The sequence below is a fragment of the Phocoena phocoena genome, chromosome 7, assembly GCF_963924675.1.
Source record: "Phocoena phocoena chromosome 7, mPhoPho1.1, whole genome shotgun sequence".
Lineage (NCBI taxonomy): Eukaryota > Metazoa > Chordata > Mammalia > Artiodactyla > Phocoenidae > Phocoena > Phocoena phocoena.
Window position 1 is genome coordinate 63,308,090 of NC_089225.1, and position 16,208 is coordinate 63,324,297.

A 16,208-nucleotide genomic window follows, 5' to 3' on the forward strand; every position below is an offset into this window, starting at 1 on the left:
TCTAGGCCAGCCTTGGGTTCCAGACTCTGCCTACTCATACCAGGCAATCTAAAGAATACACACTCCTGAGATGGGAAGCTTGGAACTGACTGTCTTTACAACAAGGGGATTTTAATTTTAGGAAGAGCTGGAGATATCAAATTAAATATGGAAGTGGACTTGCAAGTGACAGAACTGGGCTCAGTAATGCAGTGTGTTGGTTCTGATGCTCTCAGTTTATCCCCAAGAATCTTTTTTTAATGATTTGAAATCTTTTTCATATAATTTATATGAAATACTGTAATTCTCAATGAATATGTTCGGAAGTAGTAAGAGTATAGATTTAGTTATCAAATCTCTTTTGCAGGAAATATTTTGTGAAGTGGATCAGACATGTCCTTTTAAAATGATACCCTTTGTAGAAGTCTCTTGTCAATATCTACCCTCTGTGAAATCTTCCTAGGTCTACCTCACCCCAGTGCTATTCTGTTTTCTTGTGACCATTTTCTAGTATTTATTAGAATATCATTATTTTATCTGCAAATCATTGTCTCTGCAACATCTTATCCCACAGTTTAAACTTTGAATGAAAAGATGTCCTCTGTTATCGGTAACCCCTCATCTCAGTCTGATCCTACATTGATTGGTACAGAATGATGCCATGGACTCTCTGACTGATTTTTACTTTTCTCACTTTTTTTTGCGGTACGCGGGCCTCTCACTGTTGTGGCCTCTCCCGTTGCGGAGCACAGGCTCCGGATGCTCAGGCTCAGCGGCCATGGGCCTAGCCACTCTGCGGCATGTGGGATCTTCCCGGACCAGGGCACGAACCCGTGTCCCCTGCATCGGCAGGCAGACTCTCAACCACTGCGCCACCAGGGAAGCCCTCACATATTTTTAAACCTTGTTATTAGCCTGACCTCCTCCTCCATCCTACCCTGTGAATTCCAAAACCAGGCTCAGAACTTCAGTATTGACCACTGAGCATTAAGTGAGGGCAGGTTTCCCTGGAGTTTTATTTCTGTTTACATTTTTGCATTATTCTTGTTTCAAAGACACTCAAAATGGTATCTATATATGAGTGATACTTTTTCAAATGAATGCTTAAGTCTAAGAGATTAGTTGAAAACCATGGAAGCAGAGAATTTTCTTTCCTTATTTTCTAATGTTGGAAGTTAATGTTATATAATAAGTTATTATAGAAATAGAATTAGAATAAGATTATTAATAATGTTGATACTTGGAGTCATTCCCTGATTAACAGTGAAAAGTACTAATAGCAAATCATTGTAAAGTGGTGTAGGGTGGTGGATGACAGTATGGGTTTGAATCCTTCCTTCCCCCCTTACAAGTAGTGTGACTTTGGGCAAGATGCTTAGTCTCCCTTTGTTTCAGCTTCTCCATCTGTGAAATTGGGATAATGATAATAATACCTGCCTCATAGGGATATAACGAAAATTAAATGACTTAATATACATGTTTACATGTATTAACAGTGTGCCTGGCACATACAAAGCATATAATGTGTTATTTATTATATAAATAATTCTATAATTACTGTAAGAAAACATTCCTTCTTTAAATTATGCACAGCAAATATATCCCTTGCTGTACATTTTTCTGCTGTACTTAGTAAAAATACTTGTATAGGTTTTCTGAAGGAATTTAAAGAAGTTTGGCCCTAAGGCACCTGGAGGAAACCCCGATCTTAGGTTCAAGCTCACCAGCAGGATGGTTTTCTAGGGTTCTGAAGCCTAGTGACGTCTCAGGATCAACTCAGATTCATAAAATTGCAACCATCAAGCTTGCCTCTACTGCCAGAACTTGTTCACCTCTGTGTGGAACTCTCTTCCTAAATACAACACAGTAAAATAAATACAGTTATTAAATAAAAAATGTAATTAAAATAAAGTGAAATAGAGGACTTAAATAGCTGGCTTTTTTGATTATCAGCCATTATCAGATTTTTATTAGGAAGTCGTAGAATATGACACTTAAACATATTTTTCCAGAAAAAAAATACTTCGAGAATGGTTTCTAATTTTGATGTTTAATTTGATATTTCGACTCTCGTTTGCCCCTAGATGACTTGGAGGAGATGGTCTTGGAAGTTTAGTACTTTCATGTCCCATAGCTCCTGTAAAGCTTGGGTATTTCACTTTTCATTACTCCAAGTTATTGTTATTGCTGTTAAATTCATGAACATCACTGTTACCTTTCAGAAACATCTCCACCACAGTTTATTAGATGTGTGGGAAAAGTACACAGTTTAATATAATAAAAATAATATAATGAATTTAATAGTAATTAGTGTCTGATAAGAAACAAAAACAAGCGGCCATTTGGCTTAAAAAGCTGAAGGAAGGCTGCTGATCCAACCTCACAACATTGTGAGCTCCCTCTGCTGGTGTGTCCACATCAACGCAATGTGGGTACCCTGGGGAGCAGAAGCATTTACCATTTAATGAACACGTACTAGGTGCCAGGCAGTCTTGTATGCACAGGCACAAATTTTCTGTAATTTTTATAACCCTCCAGTGGTAGGCCTTGTAATCTGGTCATCTTTGAATTGGTTCGTTTACTTTTAATCACATATGCTTTTTCTATATTCTGAATCTTGGTAAATGAAGGAATTGTATGATTATTTTCACTCGGTAATTATTGCTTCTACAAATAAAGATATCTTGCATGAATGAACAAAGAATCTTTATAGAATCTTTATAGAACATAGAATAGAACAAGGGTCATTTATTTTTCAGGATTATTTAAGAAAAATTTCTAGTGGAAGAGTTTGAAAATACAGGACTCATCTTTCAATGGAATAGAGCTTCACGTTAAAAAAAAAAGTAATTGGTGGAAGTAAGGTCTTTCACTATTTTTCTGAAACTTGACAATTATGTCACATCTTTTTTTTTTTTTTTTTTTTTTGCGGTACGCGGGCTTCTCACTGTTGTGGCCTCTCCCATTGCGGAGCACAGGCTCCAGACGGGCAGGCTCAGCGGCCATGGCTCACAGGCCTAGCCGCTCCGCGGCATGCGGGATCCTCCCAGACCGGGGCACGAACCCATGTCCCCTGCAACGGCAGGCGGACTCTCAACCACTGCGCCACCAGGGAAGCCCTATGTCACATCTTTTGAAAGATCAGATAAATGCATGTGTTCTCTTAGTAGCCGGAAGGCCAGTCTGAGAGCCCCAATCAAATGTCTGAACTGATGAAGCCACAGCCCAGTGACACAAGCAGATAAACCAAACTCGTCATTGCATCCAAAAGTCCCAGGCTCCCCTACCCACAAAGTGTGTCACTCAAGCTGTCAAAAGGTTACAGAAAGAAGCCTTTGAGTTTGGTCTTTCCCCTTCGTCCTTCCTCGGTAGAAATGCCAAAATATTGAGAACTGATCTCCGTTGAGGAAGAGGTTAGGGTAAGATAGGGACCAAGTAAGTAACATTTTTTGTGAACACTACAAAGTTGACTGTATAGTCTGTGGGCAGACTTGTGATATTTTACACATTTTCAGCTGAAAAAAAAGGTTTAGAAAGTAAAATTTATCCAGATAATTCATATGTCTGAAATACGTGTACAGTTCTGTTGTATATACTCCAGATTAGTGGAAAGTAACTACTTTTAGATCTTCAATTTCTAAAAGCTTTTGATTTCCTTTTTTTAAAAAATTCTTTTCCATTATGGTTTATTACAAGATATTGAATATAATTCCCTGTGCTATACAGTAGGACCTTGTTGTTTATTTTATATGTAGTATTTTGTATCTGCTGATCCCAAACTCCTAATTTATCCCTCCCCGCCCTTTCCCCTTTGGTAACCATGAGTTTGTTTTCTGTGTCTGTGAGTCTGTTTCTGTTTGGTAAAAAGTTCATTTATATCATATTTTAGATTCCACATATAAGTGATATCATATGATATGTGTCTTTCTCTGTCTGGCTTACTTTACTTAGTATAATATTCTCTAGGTCCATCCATATTGCTGCAAATGGCAGTATTTCATTCTAAAAGGTTTTGATTTCTGATTCTAATCTTTTCTGTTTACCAGCCCCATGGATTTGGGCAAATCACTTTACTTCATTAAGATTCTATTTCCTCACCTGTAAAATGGGATCGATAACACTGTCCTCTGTTGCTACTTCGAGAAATAAAAGAGTTAATGTGTATGGCCAGGGCTCGCTGACATTGATGCGCCACAAATATGTTATGGAGGAGGATATATCCCATGACATATGTGTAGCTTAATCGTATCTTTAGCTTAATCCTTAAAATAATAATGTCAGCATCAGCTAATGTTTTCTTGCTTTCTCTGCCAGGCTCTAGCCCGAGCCCTTCACATATACCTCATTTAGTCCTCAAAATCCTTGCAGAACCCCTCTGAGACAGGCACTTCCTGGAGGCCCAGCTAATTCTCAGTCCTACGTCATCCTACTCACATATCACACTTTGTAAAGATCTTCAAACCTGCAAACGCTGTTTTCCTTCAGACCATCTGTTACTGTCTTAAAACTTAAAGGACTAATATTTTGGAAGTAGGAGAGAATAGTAGAGAAGGAAGAAGACCTCTCCAAAGCTTAGATCCCTGAGAGTTTGGTGAAAATTTTGTAGTAGTATCCTCTACTAGAGGATTTTGTGGTGGTATAAGGGGTTTCAGAATTCCCTCCCTCAGCAAATATTTTGTTCCTGCCTACTGCATGTAAGGCCCTGTTCTGTGCTGTGGGAATGCCACAGTCAACAAAATAGTCAGTCTGCCCCCATGGAGATGACAGTCAAGAGCAAATATCTAGTCTTCCATAGTCTCTGTCACATTTTGGCACTTGGAAAAATGGCACTAAAACAGATGATGTGAATAAGAGCAAAAAAGACAAGGGGGGGGAGTGGTAAAGAATGTACCTAATTGGCTTTGCACTAACATCCTTTGCATCCATCTATCAAAATTACTGCTTATTCACATTTATATACTCATGTACGCACTGAAACAGAATCAATAAGTAGAAATAAAAACTGAATAGTAAGCATACATTTTTATATTTTCTTTCCCAAGTGAAAATTGAAAGAGGAAAAAAAAGAAAGAGAAAGATGGGCTTAATTTTTAGAATAAGGGTTATGGTTTTTATGTGCTTTATATTTTTAACGTCTACTGGGAAAATGCGTTCAACTGTGCTAAGAATTAGTCATTCTAGTTATATAAAAGCATGGAAAATTATCACATGTTAATTTCTGCTGACCTCTTTTATGTTAAACCATGTAAAGTACTTTTTTCAATTATGAAGCTGATTTGATTTTCTGAGTTTAGATCAGTAATGTATGAGCTGAATTGAAAACCAGATTATAAATCATTTCAGCATGACATTTGGATAAAATATAATCTGCGTTTATTTATGGTGTTCTGTCAGGGAAATTCATGAGAATTAGCTTTCTCATGACAGTTCTAATGATCATCATTTCTGACCAAATCAGAAATACTGTATTTCCACATGAAGAAAATTGGCTTACTATTTGATATCCTATTCCAATATTTAGGTGAAACCAAGGAGGGCAAAAAGGTATTACTGCTATTTTCTAAATGGAGTAGTTCCTTTCACATATAACACAGGAAATGGCATAACCATGTACATTGCAGAGCAGTTGCTCACAAGCCCAGCTGCGTACTACTGTTACTGGGGAGCTGTTTGAAAAATTCTGATGTCTGGGTCTCAACCCAGGCACATCAAATCGGAGCCTCTGGGAGTGGGACCAGGTGTCAGTATTTGTTCCAAAATCCACCCCCCACACCATCACCCCAGGTGATCCTCATGTCCAGTCAGGGCTGAGAACCATGAGAAAAGGCGTGGCCTCCAGAGCAAGGAAGTTAAGGCAAAGCTCTGGAGGGGCCCTGAGCATAAGTTGGTGATGTGAAGGGCTGACCTCTCTGCCAAGATTCTGCAGGCATTACAGAAGTAAAGGTGAAAAGTTGCTAGAAATGAAGACCCAGGTCAGTAGTGGGGATTTATAGGCTGTTCTTTGAACTGATTTTGTCTTGTAACCAGTGCTGAAAGTACCTCAGGCTTCTCTTTGCTGTTGGGTGCTACTCTGTGGCAGAAGCAGTATTAGGAAGTGGAAAGAAGAAACCTATATAAGCGTGAGTCTGTATGTCTGTCCACTTACTAGAGTTATCTAAGTGTGTGACTCTTAAGTGTGAGAATCTGAGCAGTGATGACATTGTGATGTCACCTGGTGAGGCTAAAACTAAAACAGAAAGGGTGCAATGGGGAATAATCTGTGGACACAGTAAACAGTTTTATAACACAAGAGTTTCTCTAGTTTTCATTTTAAAATCTACAAATAAGAGCTCAGCTAAGAAACAGATGACAATTCAAAATTTTTGTGCATAAGAACTTTTGGGCCATTTTCTTCAGCAATTTACATGGTATTTTTTAGTTCTAAACTATTGTATGTTTACTACGTACATACTATTACATGTTTTTAAACATTGGGGTGGCATCTCTAGAACACTAAATTTGTTCCTAAATATTGGCCGTAATCTTAACGAAACTGTCCATTAAATATACCACATTTTAACAGAGATAATGTGTTATTTGTGAACTCCGTCCTCTCCTGTCCTTAATTTTCCTCCTGCACAATTGCTTAGTTAACTGAGTGTTGACTATAACTTGAGAAAGACTTTGGTATTTTCAGAGAAGATACTTTGTTGAAGTAACTATTGGGATAAATAATAACTTCAGCTTCAGGTAGACGAATCTACCATTTATCATCTTTTTTTTTTTTTTTTTTTTTTTGCGGTATGCGGGCCTTTCACTGTTGTGGCCTCTCCCGTTGTGGAGCACAGGCTCCAGATGCGCAGGCTCAGCGTCCATGGCTCACGGTCCCAGCCGCTCCGCGGCATGTGGGATCTTCCCGGACCGGGGCATGAACCCACGTCCCCTGCATCGGCAGGCGGACTCTCAACCACTGCGCCACCAGGGAAGCCCTATCATCTATTTTTGACATTAGTTTAAAAAAAAAAAAAAAAGTAACTGACAATTTTAGTAAAAAGTCAAACTGAAATTTGCATCACAATGAAAATTAAAATTTGTCATTCTTTCACTTTCTTTCAATTACGTTGGCATTGTGTAGCCACAGTAACAACTTTCTATGTTAGACCTTACCCATTCAGTACTACAACATAATTGTTTTTCCCTTCCCTCTCCCTTATTCCTTCCTTTCTTTATTAACTTGAATATAGAAACCTTACGCTTCCACCTGGACCATCCTTGATCAAGGTTTGGGCTGCAGCAATATCCCCTTCCCATTCCAAGTAGACATTGCTAATCAACCCCAGCATTCTTTTTCCGGCCAGATCCTTAGTCGTATTCCTCTGTCTCATGCTCTTGGCGGGCACTACCAATGGGTGGGAGTTGACATTACTATTCTCCAAGAAAATTGGCCAAAAAAAGATTATCCATATACCATCGTAACAGTGTTCCAGATCATGAGAATTGCCTGGGGTAATCAGGGCCTCACCTGGACCAACTAAATCAATCTCCAGAGACGGGGCTAGGAAACTTTCTTCAGTTTAGCTGTGTTGAAGGGTTGGTTTGTCCTGAACATTTTAAGAGAACGACAAATGTTCATAAAATGTATGCACAAATATCTTTCCACACTCCTTAAAATCTCTCACCCAGGAGACTTAACTGCAAATAATTTCACTTTCTAATACTAACCTCATCTATGAAAGTATTCTGAGTTTGCCCAGGAAGCATTATCTAGGGGTCAAGCTTATAAGTGCTTGGTGATTTAGAGTGTGGTCCCTATCAATGTATGAAAACTTGGTACCAAAATTAAGTTAAAAAAAAAAAGTTCCATGTCCCTATCCAGTCAAATTGATGCAAATGTATTTATCTGCCTTTGTTAACGGAACTGTCATGTGGCAATTGAAGTGGGTGGAAATAGCAAAAGGAATCTTAATATACTGCATCTTATTCTCCCCCAAAATCACTTACTTGACATCACATTTAATACAGGATCCCAGCTACAAAGCAAATAAGTCACTTTAACAAAAAGAAAAATGACTGGGATGATCACTTTTTCTTGCACAGTTTAGAAGTTTTGCCCTTGTGTAATATTTTATTTTTGGCTTTCTGGTTATTCATGCCTTTGTGAAAGTGCCTATTGACCTTGTTTCTTTACTTAAATAATCCAGCTTTTCAAAGTCTTTTTTTCTTTGTTGAAAACGTCACAATCCACTAAATGTAAACCATAGGGCAGTTTGTTTTAAATACTGGCATTATTAGTATGCTAATTATACACAGCTGCTTTCCACATGCTCCATCACCTCCAGCTTCAACAAATTGTGACTTAAATGCTGAGGACCATATTATAGTCCTTCTATTCTTAACGTCTCAGAACAAGAAACGTTTAAAAAAGTGCTCTGGAAATGTTGCCTACATTGCTAGATAAATGATCAAAACAAAGATGACATTCTTTGCCAAGTATTACACAATGCAGTTGGACTTGCACAGCCAATGTTGTTTGAAACTGGTTTCCCCTCTCTTAGTCATGTTGGTTAGCCATCTCCTATATCAAGGCCATCTCTTCCTGGTGTTACTAGTCAGAGGGCATTTCTACAAACAAAAATCACCTGTGAGAGAACAATTATGTTGTCACAGATTAACTGACGGTTACCCCAACAATGTGCACCAAATGTATGATGACAGGGAAGCAGGGAAAGGGGGCATTCCACAGAGGGCTGAAGGAAAAAACACTGGGGATAAGCATGCGTGTTTGTTTGCTCTTGTAGAATAATATTGTTTTCAAGATAACTGATGATAAAATTATTTTCAAATGCCGTAGGTAGCCCTAATGGAGAACCTTGTGGAAAGACTTGTTTGGAAGAAAGAGACAATCAATGGTTGGGGGTCACGCTTTCCAGACAGCCAGGAGAAAATGGCTCCATCGTGGTAGGTTATTGAAATTAGTCCACTGATCACATGGTGAAATCAGATACCCTGGGTGTGACTTTCACATCATATGGTCTACTTTTATGTTTTATTCAGACTTGTGGGCATAGATGGAAAAATATATTTTACATAAAGAATGAAAATAAGCTCCCCACGGGTGTTTGCTATGGAATGCCCTCTGATTTACGAACAGAGCTGAGTAAAAGAATAGCTCCATGCTATCAAGGTAAGGCATGATTTTGATATTAACTGAATCAGGAGAAATAAGTGAATGCCTTTAAAATTTTTTCTTCAATTTTCAATTTGGGATGTTTGGTTTGGGGTGGGAGGATCTTTGAAATAGCTATGTTTCCTTTAACTACTCAGAGTATTATTTCCTTTTTTACCCATTTGCAGTTGTTTTAATTTTCAAAAAGGTACTGTGTTTTTAGGACTAGGAATTCTACAATTTAATTTGAATAATTTTAGCATCTAGTTGAGCATTATCACTTTAGCATTAATATATTTTCTATTCAGTATAAGTGAGTCTAATGCCCAGCAAGTGCAGGACACTTCAGATCATGAAATAGATTGAAAAATATGATCAGAAGCAAGAAAATTGTTTAAGTTTCTTGCTTTACCTTTAGCTTCCAACAAGATTTAGAAAGATCCAAAGTATAAACGTAAGCAGATGTTTCCCACTCACTGTCTTTTTTATTTCCCCAAATTTACTTGTTTTCCTTGACATTGCAAGGGATTGGTGTCTTAAGTTTGAAAGGTCTTTCCCATAAAAATTTTAGGTCATGGTTAGTGCATGCAGAGCTAGGACATAAACTGAAATGAGCAAAGTTAGAGGTAAATGTCAACAGATTATTGAAAAAATGATACCTGCAACAGAACTAAAATTCTGAAAATGTGTCTTTGGAAAGGATAAAATATATATGAATACCAAGTTCCAGTTTTTCTAACCAAAATGATTATCCCAGTGTCCAAAGGAAATTGCTATTACTTGACAAAACTTGGAGCAAGTATGCAAATTGAGTTGGTTTTATTAATATTGGAGTCTTTCCTCCCTGGAATTTGATATAATAGAAAAGATTATATCGTCTGTATTCCTAATTTGCCTTTGAATGCCAAGAAGATAAAAGGTGAATTTTAACTTCTCGATTGCAGTAAAACTTACTCTAGCTATTATCCTCTTTTTCATAATAGTTTATGCTTTACACTTTAAAACATTTCACAGTAGAGGCCTCTCTCCCTGGCTGTAGCGGCCTTCATGGTCATTTGGGGTCTTGCAGTCTCTCCATAATGTAAACCTGACCAGCCTGAGTCATAATCTTCAGTTCAGGTGAGGCCTTTTCCCTTGTGAACTTGGTTCCCTTTAAAATCAAGTGTGCAAATGTTCGACAATAGGAATTAGCTGTATAGGCTGAAGGAAACCTGTCAAAGGACAGTCTAGTAGAGATGCAAGCTAAAGACACCCCTCAACAGCAGCACCCCTCCCCACCTAGCTGGCCCCATGTCTGGGGCTTTTAATTGCCCCAGCAACCACTTCTGACTATTCTGGTGTGAAGTGATGCATTTGACCACTTAATGTTCTGCAACTCTTGTTCTACTGCTGGCTGGTCCCTTCACAAAATGCTGGTGCCTCCCTGGATGTAGATTTCAGTCCTGTACATTTTCTTTTTTTTTTTTTTTTTTTTAACATCTTTATTGGGGTATAATTGCTTTACAATGGTGTGTTAGTTTCTGCTTTATAACAAAGTGAATCAGCTATACATATACATATTTCCCCATATGTCTTCCCTCTTGCATCTCCCTCCCTCCCACTCTCCCCATCCCACCCCTCCAGGCTGTCCCAAAGCCCCGAGCTAATATCCCTGTGCCTTGCGGCTGCTTTCCCCTAGCTATCTACCTTACTACGTTTGTTAGTGTGTATATGTCCATGACTCTCTCTCGCCCTGTCAAAACTCACCCTTCCCCCTCCCCATATCCTCAAGTCCGTTCTCCAGTAGGTCTGCGCCTCTATTCCTGTCTTATCCCTAGGTTCTTCATGACATTTTTTTCCCTTAAATTCCATATATATGTGTTAGCATACGGTATTTGTCTTTTTCTTTCTGACTTACTTCACTCTGTATTACAGACTCTAGGTCTATCCATCTCATTACAAATAACTCAATTTCATTTCTTTTTAAGGCTGAGTAATATTCCATTGTGTATATGTGCCACATCTTCTTTATCCATTCGTCCGATGATGGGCGCTTAGGTTCTTTCCATCTCCAGGCTATTGTAAATAGAGCTGCAATGAACATTTTGGTACATGACTCTTTTTGAATTTTGGTTTTCTCAGGGTATATGCCCAGTAGTGGGATTGCTGGGTCATATGGTAATTCTATTTGTAGTTTTTTAAGGAACCTCCATACTGTTCTCCATAGTGGCTGAACCAATTCACATTCCCACCAGCAGTGCAAGAGTGTCCCCTTTTCTCCACACCCTCTCCAGCATTTATTGTTTCTAGATTTTTTGATGATGGCCATTCTGACTGGTGTGAGATGATATCTCATTGTAGTTTTGATTTGCATTTCTCTAATGATTAATGATGTTGAGCATTCTTTCATGTGTTTGTTGCCATTCTTTATATCTTCTTTGGAGAGATGTCTGTTTAGGTCTTCTGCCCATTTTTGGATTGGGTTGTTTGTTTTTTTGTTATTGAGCTGCATGAGCTGCTTGTAAATTTTGGAGATTAATCCTTTGTCAGTTGCTTCATTTGCAAATGTTTTCTCCCATTCTGAGGGTTGTCTTTTGGTCTTGATTATGGTTTCCTTTGCTGTGCAAAAGCTTTGAAGTTTCATTAGGTCCCATTTGTTTATTTTTGTTTTTATTTCCATTACTCTAGGAGGTGGATTCCTGTACATTTTCTCATGTGTTCTCTGGTTGACCTTGTACATGGACATCCAATGTCCATAGATGACAATGTGCACCACCCCCAAATATATATATATATATATATATATACACACACATATATATGTATGAATATAAATATATGTATAAATATATACCTACCCACATTCTATGAAAAAACAAAACATGATGGCAGAAACCTAAGACACCTAAAATTATGGTAATATTTTTTTTTTTTTTTTAATTTATTTATTTATTTATTTTTGGCTGTGTTGGGTCTTCGTTTCTGTGCGAGGGCTTTCTCTAGTTGCGGCGAGTGGGGGCCACTCTTCATCGCGGTGCGCGGGGCCTCTCACTATCGTGGCCTCTCGTTGCGGAGCACAGGTTCCAGACGCACAGGCTCAGTAGTAGTGGCTCACGGGCCCCGTTGCTCTGCGGCATGTGGGATCTTCCCAGACCACAGCTTGAACCCGTGTCGCCTGCATTGGCAGGCAGATTCTCAATCACTGCGCCACCAGGGAAGATGGTAATATTTTTTAAATAAAAAAAATATATATAGGACCAGAGAAGATATAAAAAGGAATGAAAAAGCATGACAGGGAGTGGTCATTATAAATGACAGCAATTTATTTAACATTTCTGGTTAGCAAAGCCAAAACAAAGATGTGGTCCTGTATCTTCATAGAGGTTTACTTATGTCAGTTCTTCAGGTAAAGCAAGTTTTGTGCCCCTAGTAAGTTTCACAAAGCAACCATTCATGGGGGCTTTGTAAGAAGAGACCCTCCATCTCCATGCAGATCTTGACTCTGTTATTTTCAGCCAGGCAAAAATCTAGGAAGCCTATTTTAAATGGAAACCTGAACTGGAAGCCACAAATCCTACCTCTGTCTTAGATACTCACCTGACAACTTTTTGAGTGTATGCTGCATGTTCTTCCCACGGAAAAGAGGCTGGGTAGATTTTTCTACTGCTATTTCACAAGGATGTTTTGAAGATCAACATGGAAGATATTTGTGACCTTAAATTTTACCACTTACTATTTTTTTAAAATAATACTGTAAAAAGAGCTCTTAAAAGGTATACTTTTAAGAGCTCTTAAAAGGTATAAGAGCTCTTAAAAGGTATACTTATAAGGATTTATAAATAAAATTATGCAGATTTTGTCTGTTTTAAAATGAAATCCTGAATTGTTTTTCTGCTTTATTTTAGATTATGTGAGAAAATTTGGAGAAAATTTTGCATCATGTCAAGCTGGAATATCTAGTTTTTACACAGAGGTAATTGTCCCAAAATAGCTGCTATGGATGTTTACATATAGAATTTTAATTTGACTTAGAAGATTGATATTATGCTTTGAAGAAAAACTGTATAATACTCAAATAATATGTCTCAAATTTGAGTGTAATACAACTTAATTTTCACCACTCAATATTCGACATATGTATTGATAAAATATTAATACTTAGATGGCTGTGTCACGCAAGACCAACTAAAAGTCTATACTAAAGGTTACTTTTATGAAGAATGTAATAGAAATCAAAAGTAGCTGTAGTTATTTGTTAATTTAAGCATTGAAAATATCTAGGTATGTTATATTTAGTTATTAAATTGAGGGGGAGGAAGCATATGAGTTAACACTTTTCATTAGAAGTGTGAGAACTGGGAGATTTAAGAACTTAATAATATCCTCTTAAATGAGATATGGTCCCAAACTCTATTATTCTTTTTCTAACACTATCACATACACAGTGGAAGATCACAATTGTACTCAACTCCTAAATCTCCCAGTTTCTCTCAACAACCCATTATGAAGTTATGAATGTTTTCTAAATCTTTGTAGACAGGTTGTATCAAGCCTTGGGTTAACAATTTCCTTAAATATTGCCTAGTATGGAAAAATAATAATGCTTGCTTTCTTTAAATTGACCTTTTTTTTTTCAAAGTTTGGATTGTTTAGGAAATTTAGAAATGTTACCTAGCTTTAACTGCTGAAAAGTTTTCATATTTCACCAGACAAGTGTCTGCTCTTTCCTTTCTTCTAAATTCCTACGTTTATCATCAAGTATGCCCCAATTTCATTTGAGTTGTTTTTTTTCCAAGCTAACATTATTAAGGAACCTATTCATTAGCTTTTTGCAAATTGAAATAAATTAAGTCCATTTTTTACTCTTTGGCAACACACAATTATCTCTGTAATGAGCACTAATGAGTTACCCAGATAGGGTTTACTTTAATAGAAAACCACATTGCCTTTCTCCCCAAAGCTTACTCTAGTGTTCAGTGATTCTACCTTTGATTTTAAAATCCGCTGATGAGCATGAAGTGAGAGTTTCAGTGTTTCTTCTCTGAAATTCTCATTTTAGGTGAAAATTCATTAGCTAGCTTCTCTGGCTTTTTTGATGTGTTTTTAAACTCATAAAATGCTTACATTTCAGAAATTTATAAAAATGTATTTTTGTCACTATTGACTTAAAGTGTGTATCTGGAGGAGGTTTTGGGTGGTGAGATTAAACTTTTAAATGATGATAATTTTTTTTTTCTTACAGGACTTAATTGTAATGGGAGCTCCAGGATCATCCTATTGGACCGGCTCTCTTTTCGTCTACAATATAACTACAAATAAATACAAAGCTTTTTTAGACAAACACAATCAAGTGAAATTCGGAAGTTATTTAGGTATTATAAAAATGGACAAACTCGAATTATCTCTGCCTTACAGATACTAGTAATTATAAATAAGGGAAATTATATCTTCAAATGATCAAAATGGGGTTTCCCTGGTGGCGCAGTGGTTGAGAGTCCGCCTGCCGATGCAAGGGACACAGGTTCGTTCCCTGGTCCGGGGAGATCCCACATGCCGTGGAGCAGCTGGGCCCGTGAGCCATGGCCGCTGAGCCTGCGTGTCCGGAGCCTGTGCTCCACAATGGGAGAGGCCACAACAGTGAGAGGGCCGCGTACCGCAAAAAAAAAAAAAAAAAAAAGAAAGATCTAAATGGCCAGTAGTAATTAAAAATCCATTTCAGAAACCCCCTTTTTAAGGATATAGTCTCTGAAACTTCAGTTAACTTAATATTTTACGTATGTAACTATTATCAATATATAATTCTTAGATTGGAACTTCTGGTTTAGCTTCCTCTTTTTGCAGTAAATCACTTATAAGCTTATATCTTTATGCAGTCAACTTGTTATTGTAAAGATAGCATCTATTGAGTGCCTGTCATCTCCTAGGAACTTTTGTAAGCACTCTACATGAAATAACTCATTTAATCATGAATGGATGAGTAAGTATAGTTTCTTCAAGGACCAACTGAAAGCCAGTGGGACTGCGGACAGCATTCTAGACAATGGGTAACATTATGAAGAATGTGGGTCTAAAAACGGCCCATTGACCTTTGCCTCATAAGTTCTTAGAATATTTCCCAGAGCGTAACTATTTTTATCATTCTTATTGTAATTATTTCTGAGTATAGGCTGTTCACATTTGAAGTGAATTCCCCCCATTCATACAGAAGGAATTTATTTTAAAACGGAGGGAATTCATTTACAGTTCAGCATTTACTTGTTTATGGTTGAAGGATATCTTGAAACATTGTTTTAAAAATGTAACTTAGTATTATGCCTTTTATTACATAATAAAATAAGAATATTTTACCTTTTGTGTAATCATACAGTTTTATCACAATAGGAAGGTTTCAGGGCAAGAAAAGTTGAAGTTTAAGAAGCCTTTTTTTTTTTTACTTAAAGTTCAAAATGTTATATTTTATATACGCTAAAATATTTCTGTTGTAATCGTAGAAACTACCATGTCCTAATATACAGAGACTTAACAAACCACATGTAAAGGTGCTATCTTTAGTTTCTAAGACTTAAACATATAAGCCATATTAACACACAGATTAATAATTGCTTAAAGCATATAAAAACCAATTTTGAGTATTGCTATTCTAAATATTCTTAAAACTCTATTTACTGTAGTCATTTTGAATTCAGTCTCATTTAATTATGAATGGATTTATGATCCATTCTATAAGTGGATTTATGATAATGAATTTTATCCATTGCGAATGATGATTCTCATACTTGTCTCCATTTTCTTGAAGGATACTCAGTTGGAGCCGGTCATTTTCGGAGTCGGCACACTACCGAAGTAGTTGGAGGAGCCCCTCAACATGAACAGATTGGTAAAGTAAGAGTTACATTTTTATATTTATTTCTTCTAAAAGGTTCATATGGATTGCATGAGAGAATAAGATATTACAGGAGGAACTGCAAAAATTCTAAGCAATGAAGCTGGAAATGATGAGAAGTATGCTGCATTTAGTGGTAAAACGGGCGAAAGTCGTATGGCTTTTAGACAAAATTGAGCAGGAAAGCTTTCAGGAAGACTACGTAAATCAAATGAGGCTCTT

General features: G+C 37.2%; 1 protein-coding gene across 1 annotated transcript in view; it reads left to right on the forward strand.

Annotated features, from left to right (window-relative positions):
- Positions 1-16,208, forward strand: part of ITGA4 (integrin subunit alpha 4) — an 86,422-nt gene that overhangs the window by 15,488 nt on the left and 54,726 nt on the right. The window contains exons 3-7 of the mRNA XM_065880269.1: positions 8,810-8,916; positions 9,013-9,142; positions 13,009-13,076; positions 14,346-14,475; positions 15,900-15,985. Coding sequence (XP_065736341.1) covers positions 8,810-8,916; positions 9,013-9,142; positions 13,009-13,076; positions 14,346-14,475; positions 15,900-15,985 — 521 coding nt within the window. The remainder of the gene's footprint in view (positions 1-8,809; positions 8,917-9,012; positions 9,143-13,008; positions 13,077-14,345; positions 14,476-15,899; positions 15,986-16,208) is intronic.